A 26,670-nucleotide genomic window follows, 5' to 3' on the forward strand; every position below is an offset into this window, starting at 1 on the left:
AACTGTACGGTGTTCTACTTAGGTAGTATACATATTCTAGGCAAATCGTGAAAATATGTAAACTTCCATATTCGGTTAAAGAAGTTTCCTAAATCTAAACGAAATTTACCCTAAATCTATTTGAGAATATTTTCTCCATGTTATTCTCCTCCTCCTCCTCCCATGATTTTTTTTTCTCTTCGTTTGTGTTTCTCTCAAATTCGGTATATGGATATCTCGTTGCAGAGACAAGTGGAGTTTCATGGTTGACCAAGAAAGAAAGGTGTGGTTCATTCGTGATGTAGTTGTTGTGGCTAGTGGAGCTTCGTGGTTGACATATAAAAGCGTTCATAGAATTACAAACTTGAGTTCTTAAGAAGCTTTTTAATCAAGCTGAAAAAACTTGAAGTTTCAGTTGAACAAAACCATTTCATGTACATTGAGAATTACTTGCTCATTTTTGTGACGGTTACAAAAGTTGGATCATGAACAAGGAAACGAAAGCTTACAAGATACAACTAATTGATTACTTGGTAACATTTTGTTTGTTCGGGAAGTAATGATGATAATATGGATCAGGACAAAAAAAAAAGAGTGAAGAAACGTGCATTTGGAAGGCAAAGCTGTTTTAGAGGTCTTGCTGGTACAATAGATCGCTCATGTAAGATCATGTTTCACTCCAAGGCGATGTACTGCAGCATCTCTTGTGATGAAATTGAAACTTGCTCTGCTGGCCTGAACTGCTCCTGTTGTAGCTTCTTCACCTCACTCTGAAACTTAACTTGTTCTGGAACTGTTCCGTCAATAGAGTTTGTCTGCAGCAAACAAAAGAGAAAAATGTTATACTAATTTTTGTTTGTAAAGAGAAGAAAAAAGATTGTTTGGAATGCTACTAACCTTGTCAAGTACCGTACATGAACAACTAAGAAGATCCCCTGCACTGTCTTATTTAATATCAGAAACAGTGATGTCAGACGTTGGATCATTAATGCGTATCATATTTTTAACCGTGGAGGAGCACAAAGTCTCTCGCGATCATGGTTCTGTATCTTTGAAATTCTTGAAAAGAAACATACATCTTTGAAATTCTTGAAAAGAAACATACACTAAGGAGATTTTCTGCGGAAACGTTTTCACCAAGACTTGAACCAAAACACTGACAAACAAAGAAAAGAATACAACTTGATTCATTGAGAAATATCAGAATCAAATTGACAAACTCAACAAATAGTGTATCACTAATGTACAAATCATTGATACTGAAACACTTAAACCATACCGAGCATAATATATTGCTCTAGAGCTTCTGTAGAAACTTTGTAGCGGATGCAAACATGGCAAATTCTGTTCATATTTGCTAGACAGTTTACTGCATATGAACAACTAAGCATAAATATAGAATAGAGACAGATGGATTTAACCGTTCGAAGAAGAAGAACAAATCGCCATTGAAGAGAGGAAGAAGCTCTTGGCGGAGAAGACGCTAAAAGAGAATAATAGATTTAGGTTAACTGTGTTCTCTTTTTTCTATTTTACATTATATATTTTAATTAAGTTAAAATTTGATTAATCTAAGGGCATAATCGTATTAATAGTAATTAAAATCTTAAAACAACAAAAATCTTATACAAAATCTTATTGAGACAAATTGGAGTTGAGAATGTCCTTTTTTGCCAATTTTCCCAAAAAAAAATCATGAATTAAATTTGAAATTGGACATTTACTGATTGTAGTTACATAAAGACACGACTAATGATACTTGGAAAGAAATATTTAAGTTTGTTATATAATGTTTCATGGGATTAAATTACCAAACAAACAAACTACGTATATTGTATATACACAATCATAGCTGTATATGGACGGATCATGAGTTGTGTCAGAGCGCTGTCTTATATCAAATTTGATTTGGAACCTTCTTTTGAGGACCCAAAACTATAATAAAAAGACTTCTCATTGCTTTTTGATGTTATAAAGCTAAAAGAGCAAGTCCATATTACCATTATAATATTTAAAACCCGCGCAAAGCTAGTATCAATATTCGATTTAACAGTAATGAACTCATTAATAAAATGTTTTGCAAACACATAATGTTTCAGGACTTTCAATGTCTAAAAAGACAATAAGAGACACTTATGTAAATTAAATAAACTCAGCTATCAGATCCCCAATACTCGCCATTTATTACACCAAGACATTAATTTAAAACTCAAACCTTTCCCTTTCCTTATAATTTTCCACAAAATTAAAAATACCAAAAAAAAAAAGGTTTTGTGTTTGCTTGCACTCGTGCATCTATAATACTTAACTCCAAAAATCAGGATATTTTTTTTAATTTCGCCCTACCTGAACCATTGTTGGCTTGCCTCGTCTCTTCTCTATAGCTAAAGAGTAAATTAATCATAGGCCAAAATGTTAACAAACAAAACTAATCCGGCCAAAAATGCTATAAAGCAAAACTAAAAGGACCTAAAAAATATAGTATTTTAAACAGCGCTGGAAGCGGAGGGACGGTGGGACCAAGCGAGCCATCTCGAGATCACCGCCGTGGCTTGTCGTTGTCTCGGCTCTCCTCCCCATCTCCTCCGTCTATCAATGCTCGTTAACTCCGACACACTTCTCCCACCAATGACCTCTCTGCCATCCTCCGCCGCAGCTAGCTTCCGGCAATCACTCAGAATCATCTCCGATCGGAGGTAGAGAAGATCAGCCGGCCTCACCTCGCTCCATCTCTGATCTCGATTCCCGCCGGAGATTATTATCCGGTGCTCGAACCTCGCCTCGAAGCTTTCCCGGTTCGAATTAAGCAACAATCCGTCTTTCCTCTGTTGATTCCGATCGAAACACCCGACGGCGACGGCGACGGAGTCCGTTTTCTCCTCCTCGCCGTCGTTGATCCTCAGAGAGCTATCGAGCGATCTCCTAAACGAAGACAACTTTCTAACGTCGTTGAGTCGACTCGCTCGTTCTCCGGCAGATGAATGCCGACCGGAGATACGACTCACGAAATCGAACCGGGTCGAACCGGTATTATTATTATTATTAGATTCTTCTCGACGGTTATTAGATAAACGGAGCTCGAACCAGGAGTTGCAATCACTGATCAAGAGGATATCTTCCGGGTCGACCCGGTAACGGCAAAGCGGGCAAGTGGAGTGCGCGTCTAGCCACGTGTCAACGCACTCTACGTGGAAAGCGTGTTTGCATTTCGGCAGTAGCCTCAAGACTTCCGTCGGTTCGAACCGGGCCAAGCACACGGCGCACTCTAGCCCTTCCTTGTGACCGCTCAGTGCACCAAACCGGAAAACCGGTAAAGATTCGATCACAGACCGGTCTATACCGGAGTTTTTTCTTCCAACTCCGCCTCCACCGTATCCTCCTCCTCCGTAGTATCTAGACGTTGCGAAACGCTGCGTATCGTTGACGTAACCGTTGCGTCGTTTGCAGTGTTTGACGTAGAGGAGGAGCAAGAAGGTGAGGGAGAATACGACCGTGAGGACAGCGATGACCACGGCGATTCCGGGCATGAAAGAGGAAGTGACGTTATGTCGTTGAAGTGGAGAAGGCGGCGGAAGAGGCGGTGGTGTTGTTGGGTTCATTATCACGACCGCCGTGGTGTTGTAACGATCATTGTCTGCGAGTGAGGAGTTGAGGAAGAGGGAGAGGAGAGAAACAAGAAGTAACGAGGAAGAAGAAGACATGAGTTAAGTTGCTTCTGGTGGGAAGAGACTGTCTTTTAGACTTAAAAATGGCTTTTTGATTTTAATTTTTTCTAAGTGCCTGAAAATAAGGGAGACACTTTTGTGAGTGTGAGATAGAGAAGGAGAGAGAGAGAAGGGCTTTTAAAAGGGAAAGAAAACAAAGTGAATAAAGACAAAGAGGATGGCATTAAAAACATGACTCCCTTCTTTCATCTTTCATACATTAATTGAATTTAAGAAGCTAATAGTGACAATGATGATATTTAAATTCATTATAGGCCTAGTAGTAGTAACTAGTGATGTTGATTTCATGCAGTGCAATTGCAGTGACTTGCATGTGTTTATCTCTGTGTTTTCTACTCAGCTACTTTCAACATGCATAAATGCTTTTATGAGTACATACAACGTTCAACAGTTTCAAATGTATTATTTCATGGAATATTGCAAAAGATTTTAGAACTAAGTTTGTTTTGATTCAAAACAAATAAAATGATAGCACCAAGTGGGTGAGCGTCGCTACTATGATCAATGCATGTCTCGATCGGAGTACTCTTGAAACTAAAGACTTGCTACTTTCAAAGACACCGAATTATAGCAAGCACTACTCTCTGCTCCAAAGCTTCTGAAAATGACATAATATTTTAGCCAACATATGCATGGCTGTGAAGTGTTGATATCTTCTTAACTTTTACTAAACTTGTAATCGATGTGATCAGACAATGAAAGGGTAATATCCTAGTCATGTGTATTTCGTTTTCTCACGATGCACTAAAGTGCTTAGACTAAGAAATGTGATTGGGCTCCCTAAAGTTTTCAGTTACACTTTCAGGCGATATATCTTTCTTCATTTCATTTGTAAAAATCATGTATTCTATGCCTTATTAGTATATAGTATTTATACAAACAACCATTTGAAGTTAAGATTTTCAGTTTTATGTGTACCCACCACCAGCTGTGAACACAAACTTCTGACGTATGTTATCTTCTTTGATCAGTTGCATAATTGTTATTTATTATTGCATTCACATTTGTAGCCCTGCGTACACTTGCATCGACCAATTCTCTTTGCAACTGGTGCTTTATCATCTTTAACACAATACTTCCTAGTTTCCTTGATCTTAATTTTCTGTCCTACCACTCTAAACATCGTCTATTGTGATATCATATCTGTAATATACATATACCTAAAACTAATCATTTCTACTAGTTTATGTCCTTTTATGATAGTTTTTTTTTTGCTAAACATTTGTTTAGTACACCAAAACTATAGTATATTTTAATGCATTTAGCTTTATTTTGATTCCCTTGTTATTCTGATAAATATTTAACCTCATTTCATGGTTTTTCTTCTCTTATGAGGTTTTAAATTCTTCTAATTGAAATAGATCATTTTGTTTCTTCTTCTATCAAAGCTTATAAATAATGGAAAAAAGCTTATGAATAATGTATCTATGCTTTTGCTATACTACATTTAGGCGATGCTATGTAATCACTTTTACCGTTTTACGTCAATCACCCGCAGCGTTTACGTCACATGAAGCCAATAAATTCTCACCGGTTCTGTCCCTAGTGATATTATTCGGGAGCTGGAGCTAGCTATTGCTTGCTTGCTTGCTGCACCCTTATTTCTAATTAATTTTTTTATGTAATCTTTTGGATCTATTTCCATTATTTGTATTTATACGTTACGGCCATTTAAAGCAAATGTTATTTATTATCTGGTCGGCACCATTTAAAGCAAATCTTATTGCTAATAAATTTTGGTAATCGTCGTGGTCACCCTCCCCCACAGATAATATATACTTCCGCCACCTAATTATATGATTGGAACAATAATCACCATCATAATCTTTTCAATTTTTAAAAATCACATTTATATAATCACCTCATTAGATTACAATATGAGTTTTAAAATGCTATTTGTACCAGTACTGGACCCAGATAAAGCCCATATTTAACCAAACTTATCAAGAGTCAAGAAAACCGGATCAAATCCTCAAACAAACCAGTAGTAAGGTTACCAAAAATAAGAGACCCGGTTTGATTAATTAGTCCATAGCTTTTTATATTACCCATTTCATTCGGCCCAGCCCATATAGCTAAAAAAAAACCTCGCAACTCCGTATACTGCGGAGCAAACGCAAAAATACAGAGAAAGCGAGAAAAAATCGCGATCGGCTTCTCCAGCCACCCCACGACCACAGTGTGGCCACTCAATCGCTGTCGCGTTTTCTGTCCGATTCCCGGTAACGTTTTTTTCCGTTTCTGTTTCTGTCGCGTCCCAATCACCGCCTGTTTGGGTCCTAACCGTTATCCCAATTATTCAATTTTCTTCAATTGCTCGAATTAGGGTTTCGTGCTCATCCCCATCCATCTTCGCATTTGAGAATTAGGGGAAATCTAGGGTAGCAGAATCACATTGTTCCTCCTAAAAACGCGTTTCATGTAATTGCGTCTGCGTTTATATGGTTTGTGTTCAATAACTAGAACGGTTATGCCAATGTAAGACAAAGTTTTGATTTTTATTGCATTTTCTCTGCTCTGTCGTTGATACGGTGTAAGAAAGTGTAACACTTTATGTAATGTAATTGTTTTTTATTGTTAGGAGTTTTTGAGATAAAGATGAGGCCAAAGGCTGTGTGGGAACCTGAGTACCACAGAGTGTTTCTTGATCTATGCGTGGAGCAGACTATGTTAGGGAACAAACCAGGGACGCATTTTTCGAAAGAAGGCTGGAGGAATATACTGAGTTCGTTTCAGGAGCAGACGGGCGCTATGTACGATAGGATGCAGCTTAAGAACCATTGGGATACAATGAGCAGGCAGTGGAAGATTTGGTGTAGGCTTGTTCAAACTGGTTATATGAGTTGGGATCCTGAGACTAATACGTTTGGTGCTAGTAATGAAGAATGGGATTACTATTTACAGGTTAGTCTTTATTACTTTTTGATCTTTGTTCAAGAAATTGTTAGCTGGTAACTAGGCTTGTTGTAGATGACTAGCAACTTGGCGAATTATTGGGGCATAGGTGAAGTCTAGTCGTTAATGAATTATTGATTTATTTTTTATATATTTTACATTTATATAGGATATTTTAGTTTTTGATTTTAATTATAAAACTATTTTGATAAATTATCAAACAAAAGAAATTATACAAATCTGTAGATTTGTATTAACATTATTACTTAATTTAACGGATTTAGAATAATTTAGATCGATTTAAACCGATTTAGAATGGTTTAAACCAATTCGAATCGTATAAATCGGATTTTATGTTAATGTTTCGGCTATGACTGATTTACAGCCCGATTTTTAGAACCATGCTTTTGATTATTGTGAGAATGTTTTGGTGTTGAAAAGGCTGAAAGAGTGTTTGCTTTTTGTTACAGGAGAATCCTGATGCAGGGCAGTATATGTTGAGTGTTCCACAAGATCTCGAGAAGCTAGAGATTATCTTTGCCGGTAGTAATAATGTTGAGGTCAGAGATAATGATGATGAAGTCTTGGGAGTAAGGAAAAGGAGAAGAAGTGGTCATCATGAAGAAGAAGCTGAAGAAGAAGATAACAGAAGCATGTGCAGCTCTTCTAACCCTCAAACAAAAGGATACTGGTCTCCGTCCACACACGAGCTGTTTCTTGATCTCTTAGTGCAAGAGACTCTAAAAGGAAACAGACCAGACACACATTTCAACAAGGAAGGGTGGAAAACCATTTTCGAGACGATTAACGAGAGAACAGGACTCGGTTACACAAGAGGGCAGCTGAAGAACCACTGGGACTGCACCAGGAAAGCTTGGAAGATCTGGTGCCAGCTCGTAGGAGACGAGGGCATGAGATGGGATCCGGAGACCGGTAGCTTCGGTGCAACGGAAGAGGAGTGGAGAAACTATATCCGGGAGAATCCGAGAGCTGGACAGTTTCGTCACAAGGAAGTACCTCACGCTGATAAGCTCTCCATCATCTTCAGCGGAGTTATAGAGCCTGGAGAGACATACACTCCTCCCTCTAGGAAGAAGCTCCTCCTCAGGGATCGTTCCGAGTCGCCGCGGTTTCGAGGAGATGAAGCGGATTACGAAGAGAAGCCTGCTAAAAGGTTGGTGAGCGACGGTGTGTTGCAGGAGAGTCCTGTGTGCGTTGAGATGGAATCGGCAAAGAGGATGTACTGTATTGGGGAATGCATTGAGAGCCTTAATGCGATGAAGGAGGTGGAGGAAGGGAGTGATCTCTACATGTTTGCTTTGGATCAGTTCTTGAAGAGGGAGTATAGAGAGATCTTTCTTGAGCTGAAGAAGCCTAGTTTGAGAATTGCATGGTTGCAGAGACTTCAATCTGCAGCGGTTTCACATACCACAACTTGAGTTTTTCAATCTTCAAGTACACTTTTAAAACCTCTGTTTCAGTCTGGTCTATACCCAAAAGTTATATTTCATTTGTTGTTACTTTGATTGAATGTATTGAAAATTTAGACAAGTGGAAGTATCATGTTAATGAACTAGATATGTTTAACAATGGTACATGGCTAATATAATATTGCACCATAACATATCGTTGACATAGTATTTTTGTATATTAAAACTAATTTAGTCAAACACCACTTCTTATAAAATATCTAAAATCTAGAATGTGCTTGAACACAACATTACAAATATTAAACTCTTCCATATAGACAATAGGAGAGAGCAGAGCTTGGATGATGATTGGCAGAGAAATGGTTTCGTTTACATGACTGGAGAGGACTCAAAATGAAGGAAGGGAGCCACCGACAAATGCAGTGTGTGAATGACGTGAAAGTGGCTTTTGAGAGAGTTGATTATTAGTAACTTTTGAATCAAAAAGTTAAAATAAAGCGAGTCACGACAAAAACTATACCAAAGTGGGGGGTAAAAAAAGGATTAGTCGCATCGCAATAATTAAACAAAAAGCCCTTTTAGGTTTAGGGGCAGACCCACTCTTTCCTTTTATATAAAAACTATTCACATTGTTATTTACAAAAGGCTTCGAAGCGCGCCAGGTAGGGGTCGAACCTACGGCCTTCTGCTTAGGAAACAGACGCTCTATCCACTGAGCTACAGGCGCTCATGCAATCAACATTGTTACCTAATATCTAAATTAAAAAACCCCTCTATACTCTCTTAGTTTCTTAATCTTTATCTCACTTTTTCTTTAACTCTTCTTTATCTTTGCTACATATTTTTGTTTCTGTAGCCATCGGCGGCTTATGAGATTTTCTTTTAAAAAGTATTACGTAAGAAAAGAAAAAGACAGAATAAAGTGACGTTTTGGCAAAACAAAAGAATGAAGTGATGTCAAGCTGTGACGTAGATGTTTATCTCGAATAAAACCTTTAATTAAGCTACACATATATAACAAGAAGTTTGTAGCAACCACGCTACTTAAACCTTCTTTAGCATTGTTTGGAAATTTTCTGTTTGGTTTAACTTAGCCTTAAGACAAGTCAATAACCACCAACACGATGTAAACTTACAAAGCCATTGCACACCTATTACATACAAACTTTCTTTAATTAGAATACTTTATGCATTGTATGTCATATTAGAAGAATACCTAACAAAAACGGTGAATTCTAGTGGTCATCAAACGTTTGGAAGGATATGGAATGTTTGCTTTTTAATGAACTACTTAAATAGATTTATTGTTAATTTAATTACATGTCATTCTTTTTAGCATCCTCTTACAATAAAATGGAGACAAGTAGGAGAGTGGAGTGGTTCCATTGGCTACAACTTTACACTCTCTTTTTCTATCTCTATATTACAAACCACAAACACCTTCTTCTTCTTGCCCTTTGCATCACTATCTCTCTCTCTCTCTCACCAATCTTTCCTACTATTCATCTCCCTAGCAGCCCACTTTTGCAGATTCTCAAGGATTCTTCTATGTTTTAAGTCTTCTCTCTTTTCCAGATTCTTCATTTTGTGCTCAAATTTCTCACCAAATCTGGTTCTTTGATTCCTCCACTATACTATATTCGTTATTTCCTCTCTTTTTATTCCTATTTATCATTAGATTCATATAAAAGAACTTCAGTATTTCATTCAACCCGCATATCAAAGGAGACTGACTAATAGCCATTAAAAGATGGAGACTCTGCATCCACTACTCTCTCACGTGCCCACTTCTGACCACCGGTTCGTTGTTCAAGAGATGATGTGCTTGCAAACATCGACCTGGACTAAAGAAGAGAACAAGAAGTTTGAGCGAGCCCTAGCTATATACGCTGATGACACTCCTGACCGCTGGTTCAAAGTTGCTGCTATGATCCCTGGCAAAACCATCTCAGATGTCATGACGCAGTACTCTAAGCTCGAAGAAGACCTCTTCGACATAGAAGCAGGGCTTGTCCCTATCCCTGGTTACCCTTCAGCTGGATTCGATCAGCTCGTTAGTCCCTATGACCATGATCTGTATCGTAAACGTCCTAATGGAGGAGCCAGAGGATTTGATCAAGATCGAAGGAAAGGAGTTCCATGGACGGAGGAAGAACACAGGTGAAGAGAATCTCTCATTTCTTGACATACAAGTCACGCTTCTTGGTTTCTTGAGTAGCAAGTTACTTCTCTGTTTTCTTCGTTTGCCGATGATTTGTTTTCTTTTCTCGTTTTTATACGCAGACGATTCTTGTTAGGCCTTCTCAAGTATGGAAAAGGAGACTGGAGAAACATATCAAGGAACTTTGTCGGATCGAAAACACCAACTCAGGTTGCTAGCCATGCTCAAAAATACTATCAAAGACAGCTCTCTGGCGCTAAAGACAAACGCCGGCCTAGCATTCACGACATCACCACCGTCAATCTTCTGAACACCAATATCACCCGTCCATCTTCTGACCATGACCGCTTCCTCCAACAACCAGATGAATCAAAACTAGGGTTCACCGACAAGGGTAATGCAGAGGAGGGACTAGGGAGTGATGTTTCTTGGTCAGAATCTTTCCTCTGTCTTGTCTCCATACGAACCTGCGTTTAAGTTCACCGGAACAAATGTTTATGGCGGTGGAGCTTACGGTCTCGCCAGATCCTGAAACTTAGCAGTTATAAAGAAGCGAAGAAAGGTTGGATTATGAAATTGTAATTGTTGCATCTAGTTAAACGAAAATCTCAACAGTTATGTTTTATGGTTGAACTTAAAACGCTTATGTTACATGATTAGATGAATGTGACTATGTGGATATGCATGTTTGTGTTTATCGAATAAACATAGATTAGCTATATATATTGTCCATGTCTTTTTTCCAAAAGGATAACTAATGGTGAAAAGGACTAATTGGTGTGTTTATGCCTTAACATGCAACTTTAACGGTCAGTCGTTTTCTTTGAAATTTTTTTAACTTACTAATAGTGTTATTATCACGTTAGTATTAAAGTTTCAATTCAAATCTAAATTAAACATAGTGATAGTGTTACCAAATAGATTCAGATTTGTTTGTCTCTCTAGTACCCTAGGTCTCTAAACTCTACATGGAGCGTATATGCATTAAACTTTTTCTAACCTTAATATTGATACTTTTATAATCTTGTATTTATTTCGTTGAGGATATATATATTGTATGCGTGTGTGTGTCTGAGTGGCAAAGCTGACCACTAAGTCGTTAAGGGGAATATAATTTGAAGCTGAGTCTGCATTCCACTTTCGGCCACAAAGAATCACATTCTTTTTTCACCTATTATACACTACACCAACCCTTTGCTCCCTCAAAATTGTTAAAGATTATAAAAGTGTGTCCTTAATTTTTTTACAAGTGGAGTTTTGTATTATACTCCGGTTCCAAAACGTAATTTAAATGAACAGTTACAATATAATACTGTGAACGATTTTTCCAATTTTATATGATTATATCAGAGGACAAGATGGTTGATAATGTTATATCATGCTTATTTTGTGGGGGAAAAAGAGAGAATAATATTGATAACTTTAATTTAGTTTTATAGTGAAGGCATTTGAGAATAAAAAAGAAGATATTCTCAAGAATTTTAATTTACCAACCATGGTTGAAAAAGTCTCGCACTTTTTAATCATGAGCAGTAACATTCGTACGGATGTTCCATCAGTTTCCCGCAACTTTGAAGAATCAGTTGGTAGACAGTCATCACAAGCGAGAAATGTACATGAGTTGCACGTTGTTTGTGATTTTTCGAGACAGCAATCTTGAGACTCTATTTATTCACTCCATTCAGAGATCTAGCCAATAAAAAAAAGAGAAAACCCCATGAATTTATCAGTAAACGGAAGAAGAATTATGTGGATCGCCTAGTCAATATAGCCATGATCTGCCCCAACCTATCTCTTCTGTCCATCTCCACTTCTCTTAGTAGAGTGGGTGGGTAAACACTTGTTAACCAGAAGAACGAGCTGAAAACATGTGCTAAGTGTCAAATTATCTTAATAAATAGTAATCCCTCTGTTTCGTCTTTCATACTTTATTAAAAACACATATCAGATTTTAGTTACCAATTATTTTTCGTTATTAATTATTTTCTACAATTTCTAACCAATAAAATTTTAATAAACATAATTATATCTTTCGAAAATTACAATTTGTAATTACTATAAACATTTGAAAATGTAAAATATGCATCTTTTTGAAACAATTTTTTTTTAAAACATGGATTTTTTTGTTGACGGAGGGAATATCATTATAGGATTAATAATGACCCTTTTGTTGGAAATTTCGACACATTAACGTTGAAACTTTGTATCATCTTGAACCCTCCTCGGTAAAAGGGCCAAGCCCTAAACAACTTGAAAGATTAAATAAAGAAAAAGACTCTTTGACACATGTTGAATCAGAACAATTGAGAGAAACTCAACACCCTGAAACAGTCTCGACTTGTTCTTCTTGAATAAACACCACACAGCAGCCGCCTTCATCGCTGCGGACAATGAAGTTTACGTTAAATCACATCTGATCAGCGCCGTTTAGCTGGTGATGGGTATGGCCACGGGCTTCGAGTCCTCTGCTTTTTCATGTTCCTTGTTCAGCAACTGAAACATAGCACCCCAAGAATACGTTCACAAAACAGATATGCAAAGACCAACCTTATTTCAGTTGGCTTCCTGTTCTATTCCTACACATTAATGGGTGCTGTGCTAAGAACATAAGAAAGAGTTACGATCTAACCTTGTTGTTGATCAAGTTGTGGAGCGCAATTACACTCCGGATGAGTGACGACAGATAGATAACGAGCATCATGTCATTTGTTTTCACTGCACATAACAAATCCAATAAGACTAATGGGATCCAATGCTTCAAGAAAGCAGCACAAAGATAATAACAATTGACCAAAGAAACTCACCTGAGAAGGCCTTGACCAACTCGTTCACATTCAGGTTTGGAAGCAAGTTGAAAACATCCTATAGATTTTAAGAGGAATGTTTCATTAGATAGAATCCACAATACCAGACCCGGTAACTATAAAACCGCAAAAATCACATAGAAAATGGCCACAAGATTATACCCATAATTCGCAGAATCAGAACACTAAATGAAAATATACAAGTTCTAACCTGCAGATGGTACAAAATCTCATGATTAAGAGGAAGCTTCCCTTCAATTACAAGGTCAAGGTAACTCCGGATCTCCCTAAGACGTGCGTCAAGCCCCTTCAGAGCAGTAAGTTTGGCAGTGACCTGGAGAAAAACACAATACACACTATCTCAGTCCTTGAGCAGTAACTACTATTCTTATATAATAACGTTCCAAGCACATCAATATGAATCCCCCAATCCCCAAGGCACCCGTCATGATTTCAGAAGACAATGACATTTAAAGGGATGATAACGAAAATTTAAAGTAGACAAAAACCTCAGTCGCCAGGGTACTGATAGTTGTGTCTTTTACATCCCTGAGTAAGTGTTCCACGCCTGTTAAAGAACGACAGGTACATGTCACATAAGACAGACTTTTTATACGTAATACGTTAGACTTGTAAACCTTAGGGACATACCAATTTCCTCGACTTCATGAGCAGCGATTTCTGTAGACACGTGAACAAAGACTTTCTGGCTTTTCTGAGTAGCATTCTGAAAAGACAATGAAGTATTTTTAGTTAATCTGATTAGATCATAAGGACAAAACTGTACAAAATGACAAAAAGAAAAAAAAAGATTCGGAAGTGTATGTATCGTACCTCCTTGACTTCCTCCACTGCATAGTAAGCTTTAGTGGGGATTCCGAGTTCTTTAGGCTGTACATCAATAATCACCAACACCGGATTTGGCACATATCTGCATCACCAGACGCAAAATAAAGCTTCTTAGTTGAAAATAAAAAACAGCAGCGACAAAAACATTAAAACAGCTTTCTGTCATAACTTAACGGACCAGTCTATCCTAAATACATCTCCCATGTCAACAGAATATAAGGTAGCCAATAAATCTGAATAATCAAGGTGGAAACTAACCCACTGAACAAAGCATGAACGTCCAAATCGTTCTCACGGAGTTTAGGACCTGTGCTGTACCAACCTACAACATGCTCCTTGGCTGAAAAGCAAATAACTTTTCAGTTAAAAACATGATTTCGACATCGTCATTTATAGTCTAAGCTTGAGCTTTCAGAGAAGAAATACCATTGATTCTCTTGAACATGTGGAACATTGACTCATGGTAGTTGTGATCAAGAAACCAGATACTCGGGTCTTTGTCATCCTCCTCAAAAGGCACTACAAAACCCAATAACCCAAACATCAAATCAATTGCTAGTTACAGTGTCCAGAGATAAGCATCTCCAACAAAATCAGCCACAAAGAGTTGAACTTTACTAAACAATTACAAAAAACCCTAAATTGCTACTATCTATTGATCTCGCTAGAAGCCCAATTACGAATCAAAGATGTCAACAGAATCTGAGATCTGAGCATAGGGAGAAGGAAGGCGAACCTGCGTAGCTGTTGGTGACGTCAACGACACCACGGGAGCTGCTGCCGAGGAGAACGCCGACGACGCGCTTGCGCGAGTCCTTAGCGACGCGGTTGTAATGGTCGACGATGCTAAGCAAGACGAGTGGGTGAACGACGACTTTCTCGATGGTTCTTGCTGATATCTGCTGCGTCTTTATCACATCCATTGCTTACTAGTAATCTCACTCTCCGGCGAAGGTTTTGATGAATAGTGAAGTTCTGATCTGGTTTTTAATTCACGACGGAGCTTCAGAGTTTGCTTCTTCTTCAGGAAAACCCCTCTGAGCTAATTGTTTGTCGTTTTATCTTTTTTTTTCTGGATTGGGCTTAATATTGTTAAGGCCCATTCATTGAATGAAATAATCTAAGCAATGTGTTTTTGTTAAAAGCCCAAGCCCACTTTTTTTTTTGAGAACCAGCAGCACCACAAAGATATTTTCAACCTATTTCAAATTTGCAATATAGTTTTTTTTTTTTGTAAACCATATGTTATAACATTCTCTCTTGCATACCTTATTTTGCATGTGACTTTTGATTAACTGGACATATATAATAAACAGTACAATCGTTTGGCTGATGTTTTTTTTTTTCTTTTTTAATGTGCTCTATTGGCTGATTTTATCGGCTCCGGAATGAATACAAATTAGTCCAAAATCGTACCATACTGATTTTGATTTGATGTTACCAACCTAATTAAAGACTCATCAAGGGAAGACCGTTAAACATGACAATGAGTGATGAGTAATAGATCAAGATAAATCATGTAACAACAAACAACAATAATTAATTTAAAAACAACAATAATTAATGGGTGAACTCAAACTACGACTATAATAAGGGTTTATGTTGTTACAAGTACAAGTTTCCTCATCCCAATCGCATGGTTGCTATGGCTCGTACGTAATCTCACTACATGCTCTTAAAGTCCTACACACCAACCTCCATTATAACTTCCCTAACATTTTGATATTTTATTCATTACGACAGTGATGCTAATTCTACCGCATCGTCTGCTCGGGTTCTTAACATTATAACTCCGCATATTGGGTGTGTCTTCATTTTTTTCGCATCCACAAAGAACAGTTGATATAAAAACCATTCATAAAAAGCTCAAACGAAGATCCAACGGCGGATGTTCCATCTCAGCTCCACACGATGAGTATGTAGAAAACACCGTCGTATTGACGTGCTCTCGTACGTATTCGTTGTGGCTCGTAGCAGTAATGTTTCTTCTCGCTCTTTCAACATTCGACAATGGGAAGAGTTGCAACGTCTCTATCACCTTCTCCTCTTTTTCACAAGCTTCAAAAGTATCTATAAGAAAGAGAAAAAAACACATGTTAGCATACGTACTTGTAAAATAATAAGTAATGTGATAAGTACAATAGAAATGTAAAGAGATCTCTATTAACCTTTAGGTGGTGGTTGATGATGACGTATGTTGTGTCGATGAGGAATAGAGAGATTTGTTTCTTGACGATGATCAAAGTCGACGGTGGAGATTTTACGGCGCTTTTGTCTTTCCCTAGCTTTATGGTTTTGGAACCAATAAAACACGTTCTTACTTTCGATCTTACCGTAGAAACTCAGCTCCATAGAGATCTTCTGAATCTGATCGGTGCTCGGTGTTCGTAGCCCCGCCTTGAACAGGTCCGTCAGAAGCTTCACTTGCTCCACCGTTGGATTCCACCTTCCACACTTTGTCCCTGTTCCTCCACCTCCGTTGTTGTTATCACCTAACCCTCTAGCTTTAATGGAGAATTCTCCTGACGTCATTAGATCTAGTAGCTTCAAGAATAGAGTTCTTAGTGTTTCGTTTGAATATGTTTAAATGTGATTAGATGCTTTAAGATGGACTTAGTGATGTAGATGTACGAGGGTTTGAATATATAGACATGATTAGATGGTGTTTCTTTTTTATTTTTGTAGAAAATATATTTTTGGTTATTATGATAATCATAAAGGAATAGCAAGGAGAATAATTAAATAAAGGGAATGTGTCTGTGTTTTGAGTTTTGTGTCGTTTAATTAGTGTTGTGTAGGATAGAGGTAGAAGAAATAAAACAGAATCAGTGCGTTGTATATTACGAAATGCATGCCCTTTTTGGGATTTGGAAGAGAGTGATTTTTCTGAGATTTTGATCGTTTTCTTCATCATACTTAGCTAGGGTTCTGTGCTACGTATGCATATGCATATACGTAAGTAATTATACCGATTTGGTCGTTGATTACTTTCTTGTAGCCATGTCCAGTGGCTGAATAAAGTTTCTTATATTGTAATTTAAGCTATATTATATGCTAGCGTGTCATCAGTTATTGTAGTCCGATCATCTAAAATTAGCCGCAAAAATCAATCTAATAATTTTTTTAATATTAGTGATCAATATACTGAAAAGCTGATGAATTAACGGAAAATTTTCCACAAAAGCTGTGACACTTGATAAAGTAATCTGGTCGGCACTGGTGATTATAAAGTTGAATGGAACCCATTTTAAAAATATATATCGAAATTAATAACTCAACCTGTCTACAAAAGTACACAACTTAATTCCTAGAATGCAGAAACATCCAAGTTATGTGTTTGTATTATAGAATTGTAAGTATTTTATTGATAGAATTTTATGTGTATTAGTCTTATTAGATAATAATTGTGTTCTTTTGGATGATATACATCGTTTTCATATTTGTAATATATTTATGTACTTAAGATAAAACTTCTATCATATGTTATGTTAGATCACATTCTATATATATATGTACGTAACTATGTTTCCATAAAAATGCTGTAATCAGAATGACAGGTGGAGTAACTTAAGAAAAAATTACTTAAGATGTGTTTTAGGCCTTTGGTATAGAGAAATATTGTGAGTGTACGTGAGGTATATTACTGGTGATGATTTTGAGGAAGACATGCACGAGACGCTAAGCGAAGACTAAAGATGCAAAGAGTAAAATGACAATTCGAATAAAACCAAACATTGTTTTTATAAACAAGAGTCTATCTGCTACACAACATACTAATACGTACAAACGTTATATTATATCACATTTTTTGAAATTCAATTGCAAACTTAAAAGATCTATTTGGCCTCAAAGTCAAAGCATACATTGGCGTTTTTCAGTTGGATTCATCCATAAATTAACTATTAGATAACAGTTAATTTTCATACTTTTTGTTGGAATTTTTTCACAATTAACTTGCATACCATTATACCATTTCCAAAACAATAAAGTATATATCTTTTACCATTTCTAAAACCAATTGTACATGATTATAACCAAACATATAAATACATAAATATAGATATGATATGTTATATTGTGCTATGTATACAAGTTTACAGAAAACGTGATTTTATTTCTTTGCTTTTATGTAATTAGCGGTATACTTTATATATGATATGGTATATAAAGTAGCATATAAAAAGTTAGAGAGTGTGTTCTTATCCTAGTCAAAAAAGTGGAAGGTGGTCTCACATTGTAATGCCCACTTACATGCAATTCCCAATGATTTTCCATGCACCATTACTCTAATATACGGATTAATCAATTAGTAGTGAACAAATGTATCTTTTATAATCAAGATTATATAATGTTTATGAGAAATAAAGCTTCAGACGACATAAATTTGGCTACTAGTTCTTGGCAATGGGTGTTTTATCTCTAACTCCTAGGTCAATGTTCTTTCTCTATATTTTCTTTGAAGAATTTCAAAACACCAAATCTTATAATTTAAGAAAATAAATACTACACGGCAAGTAAAAGAATATGAAAACTCAGGAAACAAGGCCATGAAAATTAATACTAAGTAGTCTAAGTAATTTTGATTTCATGTTGGTGGAAATCAAGAAAAAGAAAATGAAAACTCAGGAAACAAGGCCATGAAATTATGGCACGCTTGAAAATGTAGGACAAGGAGTAGAGACAGAGACCCCCCCTACTCTTAACGAAGATTGGGAAGGTTCCTTTTTTGATCTCCCTGATTCCACGTTTGTCGCCGATCCATCCAACATAACTCCCAAAACTTTAATTCCATTCTCTTATTTACAACTTTGTAATCTCATATTTTTTTCTTTAAATCTCTATAGTTTGCCATTCATGCTATAATATTGTTTTGTAATTCAAATATTTAAGATCGAAACTGCTATAGTAGTTTTGGCATTTACAATTGCTATATGAATTCAAAATGGGTATATCGACGTCAACTTATAGGAACATTATTTATGAAACATTATCGTTAAATGGTGCATATATAAATGTATCTGATGAAAAACGGTGATTTATTACTAGTTTATTATTTTTCAGGATGTAATAAAAAATTTCTCGTTGAGAAGAGCTTACCAGTTACCATATGTTGTTCGAAATGTCACCGAGTCACCTAATCACAGTAGTTTACCTTTATCAGAATTTCAATAATCTTAATTCGATTCATGTATTATTTTCATTAAACGTACGTAGGTTATCAGCATCTACCTTTTATGGTGGAGACTTAGAGCAATGAAAATGAAGAGCATATACGTTTATGAGTTTAAGTTCCAAACCCCAAAACGCTATCTCGTTGGGATCACCTTAATTAGATACTTAACGAATTAATTGAACTTTTTAGCTTATATCACGATAGGGTTTTTGTATCTCTGTAAACTTCTTACGTATGTGTATTCTCATGATCTTGCGTTTTGGGCCCAAGTTTGTGTGAGTAATCTCTCACGTTTCTTAACCACCACACGGTCCACACCTTTCGTCGATTGCCACATATTAAAACAGGACACGGTTCAACAAGAGTTGCCAACAAAACGTTCAATCGATTTCACGATGTTCTAACCAAGAGATCAGAGGTTGGATTTTGTAGATTTTGTCAACTTCCTATCGATTTGTATCTGCTGCCTATTGTCCCACATTAGAGTGTCCGATTGAGAAATGTCGTGTCCTTCCCGCAGAAGATGAAGGCTCATGAAAACCGGTTGTTGTTCCTACCCAGTTTTGTTCAAAACTATCATCTAACAGTTAGGTTTTGTCTTCCTTCAGGTAGCCAGCTCATGTGTATGTCCTAATTTTCCATACCTGATCAACTCTTGATTGTGTTCGACGCTTTAAGGTCAAATTAGGTATAATAAACATATGGTGTTTTGTTCCTGACATGCCAAAGCAGACACAGATCACACCATTGCCCCAAATGGAGATGTCCATGTTACAGGAAAGTGTCCCAACTCAGGAGAACTATAGCCAAAACCGAGCTGTTGCGCCTTCACAATGTCGAATCAACAATAACAGAGCTCAGTTGAATATTAACGCATCAAGCTACGATGGTCACTCAACAGGGAGAACTAGCTATCAGGTTCTTTACCCACAACCTGACCATATTCCTGAGGTTCAGGGAACACTCAGTTAACACTCAACACCTGTGGGTTTGTGGAACAGAATCGGTGACAATATGGATGAATCGTTAGTTAATGTAGAGGGAGCACGCAGTGCCCTTCTACAGCATCTCACTGGAACTTCATCAAGCAAATGGCTTATGATCAAGATCTTCGCTGTTATCATACATCAGTTCCTAATTGTTTTCCTATTCTTTGTCGCTTGAAACAAAACTATTATATATCAAATAGACAACTTCAACTATACAAAATGCAGTTCACAAAATTCCACCTTTTCTACAAGGTTCAATTGGAAACGTTTGCTGTAATATTTGTTTTGCTACCTTACACAATAGGAAATACAAGGCAGAGCAAAAATAAGTCTTATTCCCAAATACACACATAATAACGTTTCATAATAAACATCAAGAACCAGTAATCAAACGTATATGAAAAGGTTGCGACTTTGAAAAAATCAAACTCACCTTAGAGGCATCAACAAAATAACTCAAGACGTTAGTAAGTAACATCTACATACCTCAGAATGATCCAACACACAAGTTTCTCAACTCGGATTGTGTTTACGCAGCAGCAGCTGAATCAAACCTCCTCATCATGTCACAATGAGGCGTCTCACGAGCATACCCCCACTGCTGTCTCTGAAGCTCGTACCTACAGTTCTGTCCCAGTATAGACAAATAATCTCTCTCCACTTGCGCCTCAACCCTCTGCCTCTCGAGACTGTTGATAGGATACTCCTGCTCGAACTTAGCCGACCTCACAAAGTAATTAACCCCTCTATGCGTCGTGAACTTGTGCTCGTACTGGTACGAAGCAGAGAGCGAGTATATCGGCTGAGGAGACGGCATAAAGTTGAGTAACAGTATGAACACCACGGGTAGCAACTGGAGGAGGACACGTGGATTAAACCCTGTAGTATCTGACGCCGCTTGATTAGTAGCTGCTCTGTTACCTCCCCCAAAGTTGAACGATCGGAACTGAGTAGCTCCTCCTCCTCCGAAGAAGCTTCTGAAGATCTCGTCCGCGTCGAACTCGTCGTCGTAGAAGCTGTGGTGTTGCCTCCGGCGCGTTTGGTAGGAAGGCTCGTCGGAGCCGCTGACGTCGTACTTTCTCCTAGCGTCGTCGTTGGATAAGCACTGGAACGCCTTGGAGACGGATTTGAACGCTTCTTCTGATCCGGGAGCTTTGTTCTTATCGGGATGGACCTTTAACGAGAGTTTACGATACGCTCTCCTCATGTCTTCGACTGAGGAGGTTTTCGCCAATCCGAGAATCTCGTAGTAGTCCTTCTTGGATTTGATCTCCCTCACGATCGCTCGCTGCTCCTCGGTGAAAGACGCGGAGGAGGAGGAGGAGGATGAGGCGGATGAGGAGGAAGATCCGCGTTGGCGAAGAGACGGCTTAGGCGCGGTGGATCCAGGCGACGGAGATTGATTGTTCAGATCCGAGAGGAGATCGTCGATCGGGAGAGAGGGATCGAGGCGACGAGCTTTCTCGAGGAACTTCAAGGCGCGAGATCGGTCGCCAGCTCCCATCGCGTCCTTGCCGATTTTTAGGCATTTCAACGCGTCGTCTTTGTTGCCGTCCATGTTCAACGGTGAAACGCAACTTCCCGATGAGATTATCGGGGGGGGGGGGTGAGGCTCCTGAGGAATTAGGGTTTCACGCAGCGATCGGAGCTCATCTGAGATTGTGAGGATTTCGACTTTGCTTCCTCTTCTCCACAAGAGCTTTGAAGAAGCCTTTCTAGAGAGGAGAGTTGAAGAATGCTTGACGTTTTCTGTATAAGCATGAGAACTTTGTGTCGGTTCAATTACTAAAACCACAATGCGTTTATGTTTACCAGAAGCCCGCGTGTCGTTTTAAGTTTTGAACCCACTTATGATATGGGCTTGGGCTGAACTTCACACTTGGACTTGAACATTCCCATTTTAAAAACAAAAGTTCGGTTCACGTCGTCAGCGGTTGTTCATTGACGTGGCATTCTACTGGGTGGTTATGATATTCTTCCTGCAGCGTGAACCGAGAGACCCACTAGCTGAGGAAATCATTGGAGCTTGATTAGAGAAGTAAATGCGTATAATGTATCTAGGGATCCTTTGTTCTGTTGCTCTCCTTGCTTGTGTGTTTGTTCGTACCCATTTGCTTTCACCGATGAAGACACCCTGATGATTGGCTTCTGAATGGACGCATCATTGGACATCTCAAATCTCAACAAGAAAACGAAGAGTAATAGCTATAACTTTAGTTTTTGACTTCTACTTTCAAACTTGGCGGGTACTATTATGTTTGTTTTTGTGTTTCTTATCCTCTTGAAGGCTTTATGCGTGTCAGCAAAATGAGAAAAGAAGATTATTTTAAAAGTTCCTATAACTATTGTTCTCACCAAATTTTGTTTGTAACTTACTGTCTCAGTGGCATTATGCAAGCAATCAAATAACAGATATCAACTTCACAAAACCCAAAACTATATCAACTTCACGATTCTGCTCAATGTTTTTGGAAAATAGTTTTCCTTATAAATTTGTATAGTCCGATGCCGCCATCGGCTGTTATAAAGTACTATCAGTTGTTTGTGGAAAATAGTTTTCCTTATAAATTTGTATAGTCCGATGCCGCCATCGGCTGTTATAAAGTACTACAAACAAAAGTCAAAAGTGATTAGGAATAATAATAGTAGAATTATAATATTATAAACGATGGAAGGTAAAAATAGTATCACAAAATCACATGCTTTTCATGCTCATGGATTTGATCTTGGTTGGTAGCATATAAAACAACCTTCCAAATATATACTATTGTTGTTAAGTCGAGAAGAGGTCAAAATTTCTACATCCATAATATTGTCCAATTGACACAAGAAACATCGATATCATTATCTGGTAGATACACACATTTCATTTGTGTATTATTATACTAATTAACATCATTATTGAAAGAATATAATATATATGTTAGGCTATCATTGGTCTGGAAATGAGAATTAATGGAAAGCTTTGTTCAGGACGTTATGCTACTTGCTAGTATGCTATAAATTATTACTCTTTTCTATAACTACATGCATAAAAGGGAGTGACACATCGTGTCTTAAACTCATATAACGATGACATCATAGCTTATCTAGTTATGCATGTGTCACTCTAATGACATGGTTTGGACTGGATGGATACGTTGTTATCTTCCATTAATTACCATTTTCGCAAAAATCCCTATTAATTTATGACCAGTATGATTTTATGGTCAAATTTATTATATTATAATAAGGTAATCTTCATGACTTAAAAGCAATTAAATAACTATAGGTGAGGTGTCTGTCTTTGCCTTATTTTCTCCAAAAAAAAAAGACAAGTCCATAATGAGTTAGCTTCCCAGCCAGCCACCTTGTCTACAGAATCTTAGCAAAAGAGAGACTCGTGCATGCACGTGGAGTCGTGGACCTGGTGAAAAGAAAATACAGGTAAGGGGTATTATAGTAAAATAACAATAGTCACATGTAGTCGTTTATAAAATAAGCCATCTTCTCGTTATTTCATTCGCCATTCGAATAGAATATTAACAACTAATTACTCTTTTAACCGCTCGCTCGCCTGCCTCTGAATCATTTCAACATTCCGGCCGCCGGAGCCAGTGACCACCGCTTTTCCCCCAGCCGTTACGATGTCTTCCTCCATGAACGTGGCGTCCATGCAACAACCGCTGAGCTTCTCTCGTCGGCTCGCTCCCTCCGTTGCTTCTTCTCACGTACTCTCTTCTTCTTCTGTGACCGTTACTGGCTATTCCCGTAGAAGCTCGCCTTACGCGCCTTCTCACCGTTCGATTAAATGCGTCTCTGCGCCACCGGAAGCTTCAATAGGTGAGGCATATGCTCTAAAACGGTTATACTCTTGAGTACATTTCGATTGGTTATTTTTTTTGGTAATCAAAAAGATGTTTTCATGTCTTTGACTGGAATCCAAGCATTGTAAATAGTCGAACCCGGGTGGCGGCCGCCACCCTTTTACCACTAGAACTGACTCGTTCTGGTCATTTTCGATTGATTTTGATTGTGAATCGGAATATTCGTTTTTCGCAATGTTCTGATACATTTTGTTATTTTGCAGTGACTGATACTAAAAAGCTGGCTGATGCGTCTAAGAGCACAAACCTTATACCAATATACACCTGCATATTCTCTGATCAGCTCACTCCTGTTCTTGCTTACCGTTGTTTGGTTAAAGAAGATGACCGTGAAGCTCCTAGTTTTCTATTTGAGTCCGTTGAGCCTGGCTCTCAGATGTCTAGCGTTGTAAGAATAATTTTTTTTTTTTTAAATCAGTTGATATTCTTCAGTTGTTAATTGTTTTTGATTGATGTTTAATAGGGACGTTATAGCGTTGTTGGGGCTCAGCCTGCGATGGAGATCGTGGCAAAGGAGAATAAAGTTATTGTTATGGATCATAAGAACGGAAGCATGACTGAGGAATACGTTGAGGATCCAATGGAGATCCCGAGGAAAATCTCTGAGTCGTGGAACCCTGATCCTCAACTAGTTCAGGACCTTCCTGATGCGTTCTGTGGTAAGGACTAAGGAATCCATCTTTACTTTTTTTTATAACGATTCACTTGCTAGAATAGGTGACATAGAGAAATGTAAGCCACTGGTTTGAAATGTGTTAATAGTGTTGATGTTTTGGACGTGATATTCGAAAAATCACATCATGGAACCTTGATCCTCATACAGTCATACTAGAATTTTTACTTTTTTTTCTACGTGAGATCAGTAATAGTAGAAAAGTACATGTTGGTTATCAAGAGCCACAAGTGAAGTAGAGAGCTTTTTCTGTTTCCCCTTTCCTGTGTTGGTCTTTATTTGAACATTTTTTTGTCCATATCTTCATTTTTGCACCTAAAACAGTAATGTCCAATTCTCGCCTTTAAAGCTCTTGAATCTCACTCTTATCAGACAGAACTAATGACTTTTAGTTTCCTCTTTATGCTTTATTTGTTACCTGAAGTGGTGTTTATTAATGTGATTGCTTTATCATATGATAGGTGGCTGGGTTGGTTTCTTCTCGTACGACACAGTTCGCTATGTCGAAAAAAGGAAACTTCCATTTTCAAAGGCCCCTGAGGATGATAGGAACTTGCCTGACATGCATCTTGGTCTATACGACGATGTTATTGTGTTTGATCACGTGGAGAAGGTATGGTAATATCACTTTTGTTTGATTAACTGTGGAATTTCCAAATTTAGTAATTAGCTTGGTTCTCTTTATACAGAAAGCATATGTTATCCACTGGATTAGACTAGATGGGAGCGTTCCCTATGAGAAGGCATACAGTAATGGAGTGCAGCATTTGGAGACATTGGTGGCTAAGCTACACGATATTGAACCGTAAGTATCTCTTTGACTTTAGTTAGTTTGTGAGCTTTTTTTTTGGTTACTAACCTTGAAATTTATTTATTTAGGCCAAAGCTGGCTGCAGGTAACGTGAATCTTCAGACGCGACAATTTGGACCAGCGTTGGAAAACTCAAACGTGACGCGCGAAGAGTACAAGGAGGCTGTGGTGAATGCTAAAGAACACATACTTGCTGGAGACATATTCCAGATTGTGTTGAGTCAGCGTTTTGAAAGGAGAACATTTGCTGACCCCTTTGAAGTTTATAGAGCTCTTAGAGTTGTGAATCCAAGTCCCTATATGGGTTATTTGCAGGTTTGTAATGGGAGAATAACTTTTCTTGTAAATTTTGGTTATTTTGTTGTTAATGCTCTTGTCCTGTTATCAGGCTAGAGGATGTATATTGGTGGCATCAAGTCCAGAAATTCTCACCAAAGTAAAGCAGAACAAGATAGTGAATCGGCCACTAGCAGGAACCAGCAGGCGAGGGAAAACAGACGTTGAAGATAAAAGATTAGAGAAGGAGTTGCTAGAGAACGAGAAGCAATGCGCTGAGCACATCATGTTGGTCGATCTCGGTCGCAATGATGTTGGAAAGGTTGCTAAATACGGTTCGGTGAAAGTGGAGAAACTCCTGAACATCGAACGTTATTCCCATGTTATGCATATAAGCTCCACGGTAAGTGTTTTGGATCATCTTCTCATTTAACTTTTAAGTGTTCCTCTGATCATTTTAAGTTCTATGTTCAGGTGACAGGAGAGTTACAAGATGATTTATCTTGCTGGGACACACTACGTGCGGCTCTACCAGTGGGAACAGTTAGTGGGGCACCAAAGGTAAAAGCCATGGAACTAATCGACGAGCTGGAGCCTACACGGCGTGGACCATACAGTGGCGGTTTTGGTGGAGTCTCCTTCACTGGCGACATGGACATTGCTTTATCCCTTAGGACAATTGTTTTCCCGACAGCGAGTCAATACAATACAATGTACTCTTACAAGGATGCTAACAAACGCCGTGAATGGGTGGCTTATCTTCAAGCTGGAGCTGGTGTGGTAGCCGATAGTGACCCGGAAGACGAGCACCGCGAGTGTCAGAATAAAGCAGCTGGACTTGCTCGAGCCATCGACTTGGCTGAGTCCGCATTTGTTAAAAAATGAGTTTGCACACTTGGAGAAAACTGAGGCTTTTCTTGAACTTCGAGTCATGTGTATAATAACAGTTACAAGCAGAACCGTTGTTTTTTCTTTTCTTTTCTTGATTATGTGGAATTTGCATTTATTAGACTCCATTAATGATGAAGCTCTGAACTAA

The 26,670-nt window shown here is 38.0% G+C and overlaps 7 protein-coding genes, 1 long non-coding RNA gene and 1 other non-coding gene across 11 annotated transcripts; 3 read left to right on the plus strand and 6 right to left on the minus strand.

Moving 5' to 3' along the window:
• Positions 1–351: 351 nt before the first annotated feature.
• Positions 352–1,509, minus strand: LOC125579099. 2 transcript variants are annotated; one of them, XR_007317055.1, is made up of 3 exons: positions 1,259–1,509; positions 877–1,135; positions 352–794 (listed from the first exon to the last, which is right to left on the minus strand). It is a non-coding gene; the product is annotated as an uncharacterized LOC125579099 (long non-coding RNA). The 2 variants fall into 2 exon arrangements; XR_007317054.1 differs by having other exon boundaries at positions 877–1,509.
• Positions 1,510–2,024: 515 nt separating this feature from the next.
• LOC106419450 (RING-H2 finger protein ATL43-like) lies at positions 2,025–3,878 on the minus strand. The gene has a single exon (XM_013860235.3). The coding sequence runs from the start codon at positions 3,678–3,680 to the stop codon at positions 2,466–2,468; it is 1,215 nt and encodes a 404-aa protein (XP_013715689.2). The 5' UTR covers positions 3,681–3,878; the 3' UTR covers positions 2,025–2,465.
• Positions 3,879–5,775: 1,897 nt separating this feature from the next.
• Positions 5,776–8,189, plus strand: LOC106419070 (L10-interacting MYB domain-containing protein-like). Of its 2 annotated transcripts, XM_013859827.3 has the most exons (4): positions 5,816–5,926; positions 6,031–6,182; positions 6,286–6,608; positions 7,070–8,189. In XM_013859827.3, exons 3-4 carry the CDS (start codon positions 6,303–6,305, stop codon positions 8,036–8,038), a joined length of 1,275 nt encoding a protein of 424 aa, XP_013715281.2. In that variant the 5' UTR covers positions 5,816–5,926; positions 6,031–6,182; positions 6,286–6,302; the 3' UTR covers positions 8,039–8,189. The 2 variants fall into 2 exon arrangements, with proteins under 2 accessions (XP_013715282.2, XP_013715281.2); XM_013859828.3 differs by lacking the exon at positions 6,031–6,182 and having other exon boundaries at positions 5,776–5,926.
• A 494-nt stretch (positions 8,190–8,683) lies between these two features.
• TRNAR-CCU lies at positions 8,684–8,756 on the minus strand. Its single transcript has one exon. It is a non-coding gene; the product is annotated as a tRNA-Arg (tRNA).
• A 692-nt stretch (positions 8,757–9,448) lies between these two features.
• Positions 9,449–10,911, plus strand: LOC106419050 (transcription factor DIVARICATA). The gene is made up of 2 exons (XM_013859802.3): positions 9,449–10,189; positions 10,313–10,911. The coding sequence occupies exons 1-2, from the start codon at positions 9,780–9,782 to the stop codon at positions 10,665–10,667; spliced, it is 765 nt and encodes a 254-aa protein (XP_013715256.2). The 5' UTR covers positions 9,449–9,779; the 3' UTR covers positions 10,668–10,911.
• A 1,411-nt stretch (positions 10,912–12,322) lies between these two features.
• LOC106419004 (26S proteasome non-ATPase regulatory subunit 7 homolog A-like) lies at positions 12,323–14,878 on the minus strand. Its single transcript, XM_013859746.3, has 10 exons — positions 14,580–14,878; positions 14,270–14,362; positions 14,102–14,183; positions 13,829–13,925; positions 13,646–13,721; positions 13,504–13,562; positions 13,206–13,328; positions 12,995–13,052; positions 12,820–12,905; positions 12,323–12,683 (listed from the first exon to the last, which is right to left on the minus strand). Exons 1-10 carry the CDS (start codon positions 14,764–14,766, stop codon positions 12,618–12,620), a joined length of 927 nt encoding a protein of 308 aa, XP_013715200.2. The 5' UTR covers positions 14,767–14,878; the 3' UTR covers positions 12,323–12,617.
• A 181-nt stretch (positions 14,879–15,059) lies between these two features.
• Positions 15,060–18,525, minus strand: LOC106419270 (WUSCHEL-related homeobox 7). Its single transcript, XM_048742593.1, has 2 exons — positions 16,012–18,525; positions 15,060–15,913 (listed from the first exon to the last, which is right to left on the minus strand). The coding sequence occupies exons 1-2, from the start codon at positions 16,373–16,375 to the stop codon at positions 15,699–15,701; spliced, it is 579 nt and encodes a 192-aa protein (XP_048598550.1). The 5' UTR covers positions 16,376–18,525; the 3' UTR covers positions 15,060–15,698.
• Positions 18,526–20,313: 1,788 nt separating this feature from the next.
• LOC106419459 (chaperone protein dnaJ 49-like) lies at positions 20,314–21,761 on the minus strand. Its single transcript, XM_013860246.3, has one exon. The coding sequence runs from the start codon at positions 21,561–21,563 to the stop codon at positions 20,535–20,537; it is 1,029 nt and encodes a 342-aa protein (XP_013715700.2). The 5' UTR covers positions 21,564–21,761; the 3' UTR covers positions 20,314–20,534.
• A 1,745-nt stretch (positions 21,762–23,506) lies between these two features.
• LOC106418993 (anthranilate synthase alpha subunit 1, chloroplastic-like) lies at positions 23,507–26,647 on the plus strand. The gene is made up of 8 exons (XM_048742594.1): positions 23,507–23,827; positions 24,075–24,259; positions 24,335–24,530; positions 25,006–25,157; positions 25,234–25,349; positions 25,424–25,670; positions 25,744–26,034; positions 26,106–26,647. Exons 1-8 carry the CDS (start codon positions 23,632–23,634, stop codon positions 26,514–26,516), a joined length of 1,794 nt encoding a protein of 597 aa, XP_048598551.1. The 5' UTR covers positions 23,507–23,631; the 3' UTR covers positions 26,517–26,647.
• The last annotated feature ends 23 nt before the right edge of the window (positions 26,648–26,670 follow it).

Source organism: Brassica napus, chromosome A10 (genome assembly GCF_020379485.1).
Source record: "Brassica napus cultivar Da-Ae chromosome A10, Da-Ae, whole genome shotgun sequence".
NCBI lineage: Eukaryota > Viridiplantae > Streptophyta > Magnoliopsida > Brassicales > Brassicaceae > Brassica > Brassica napus.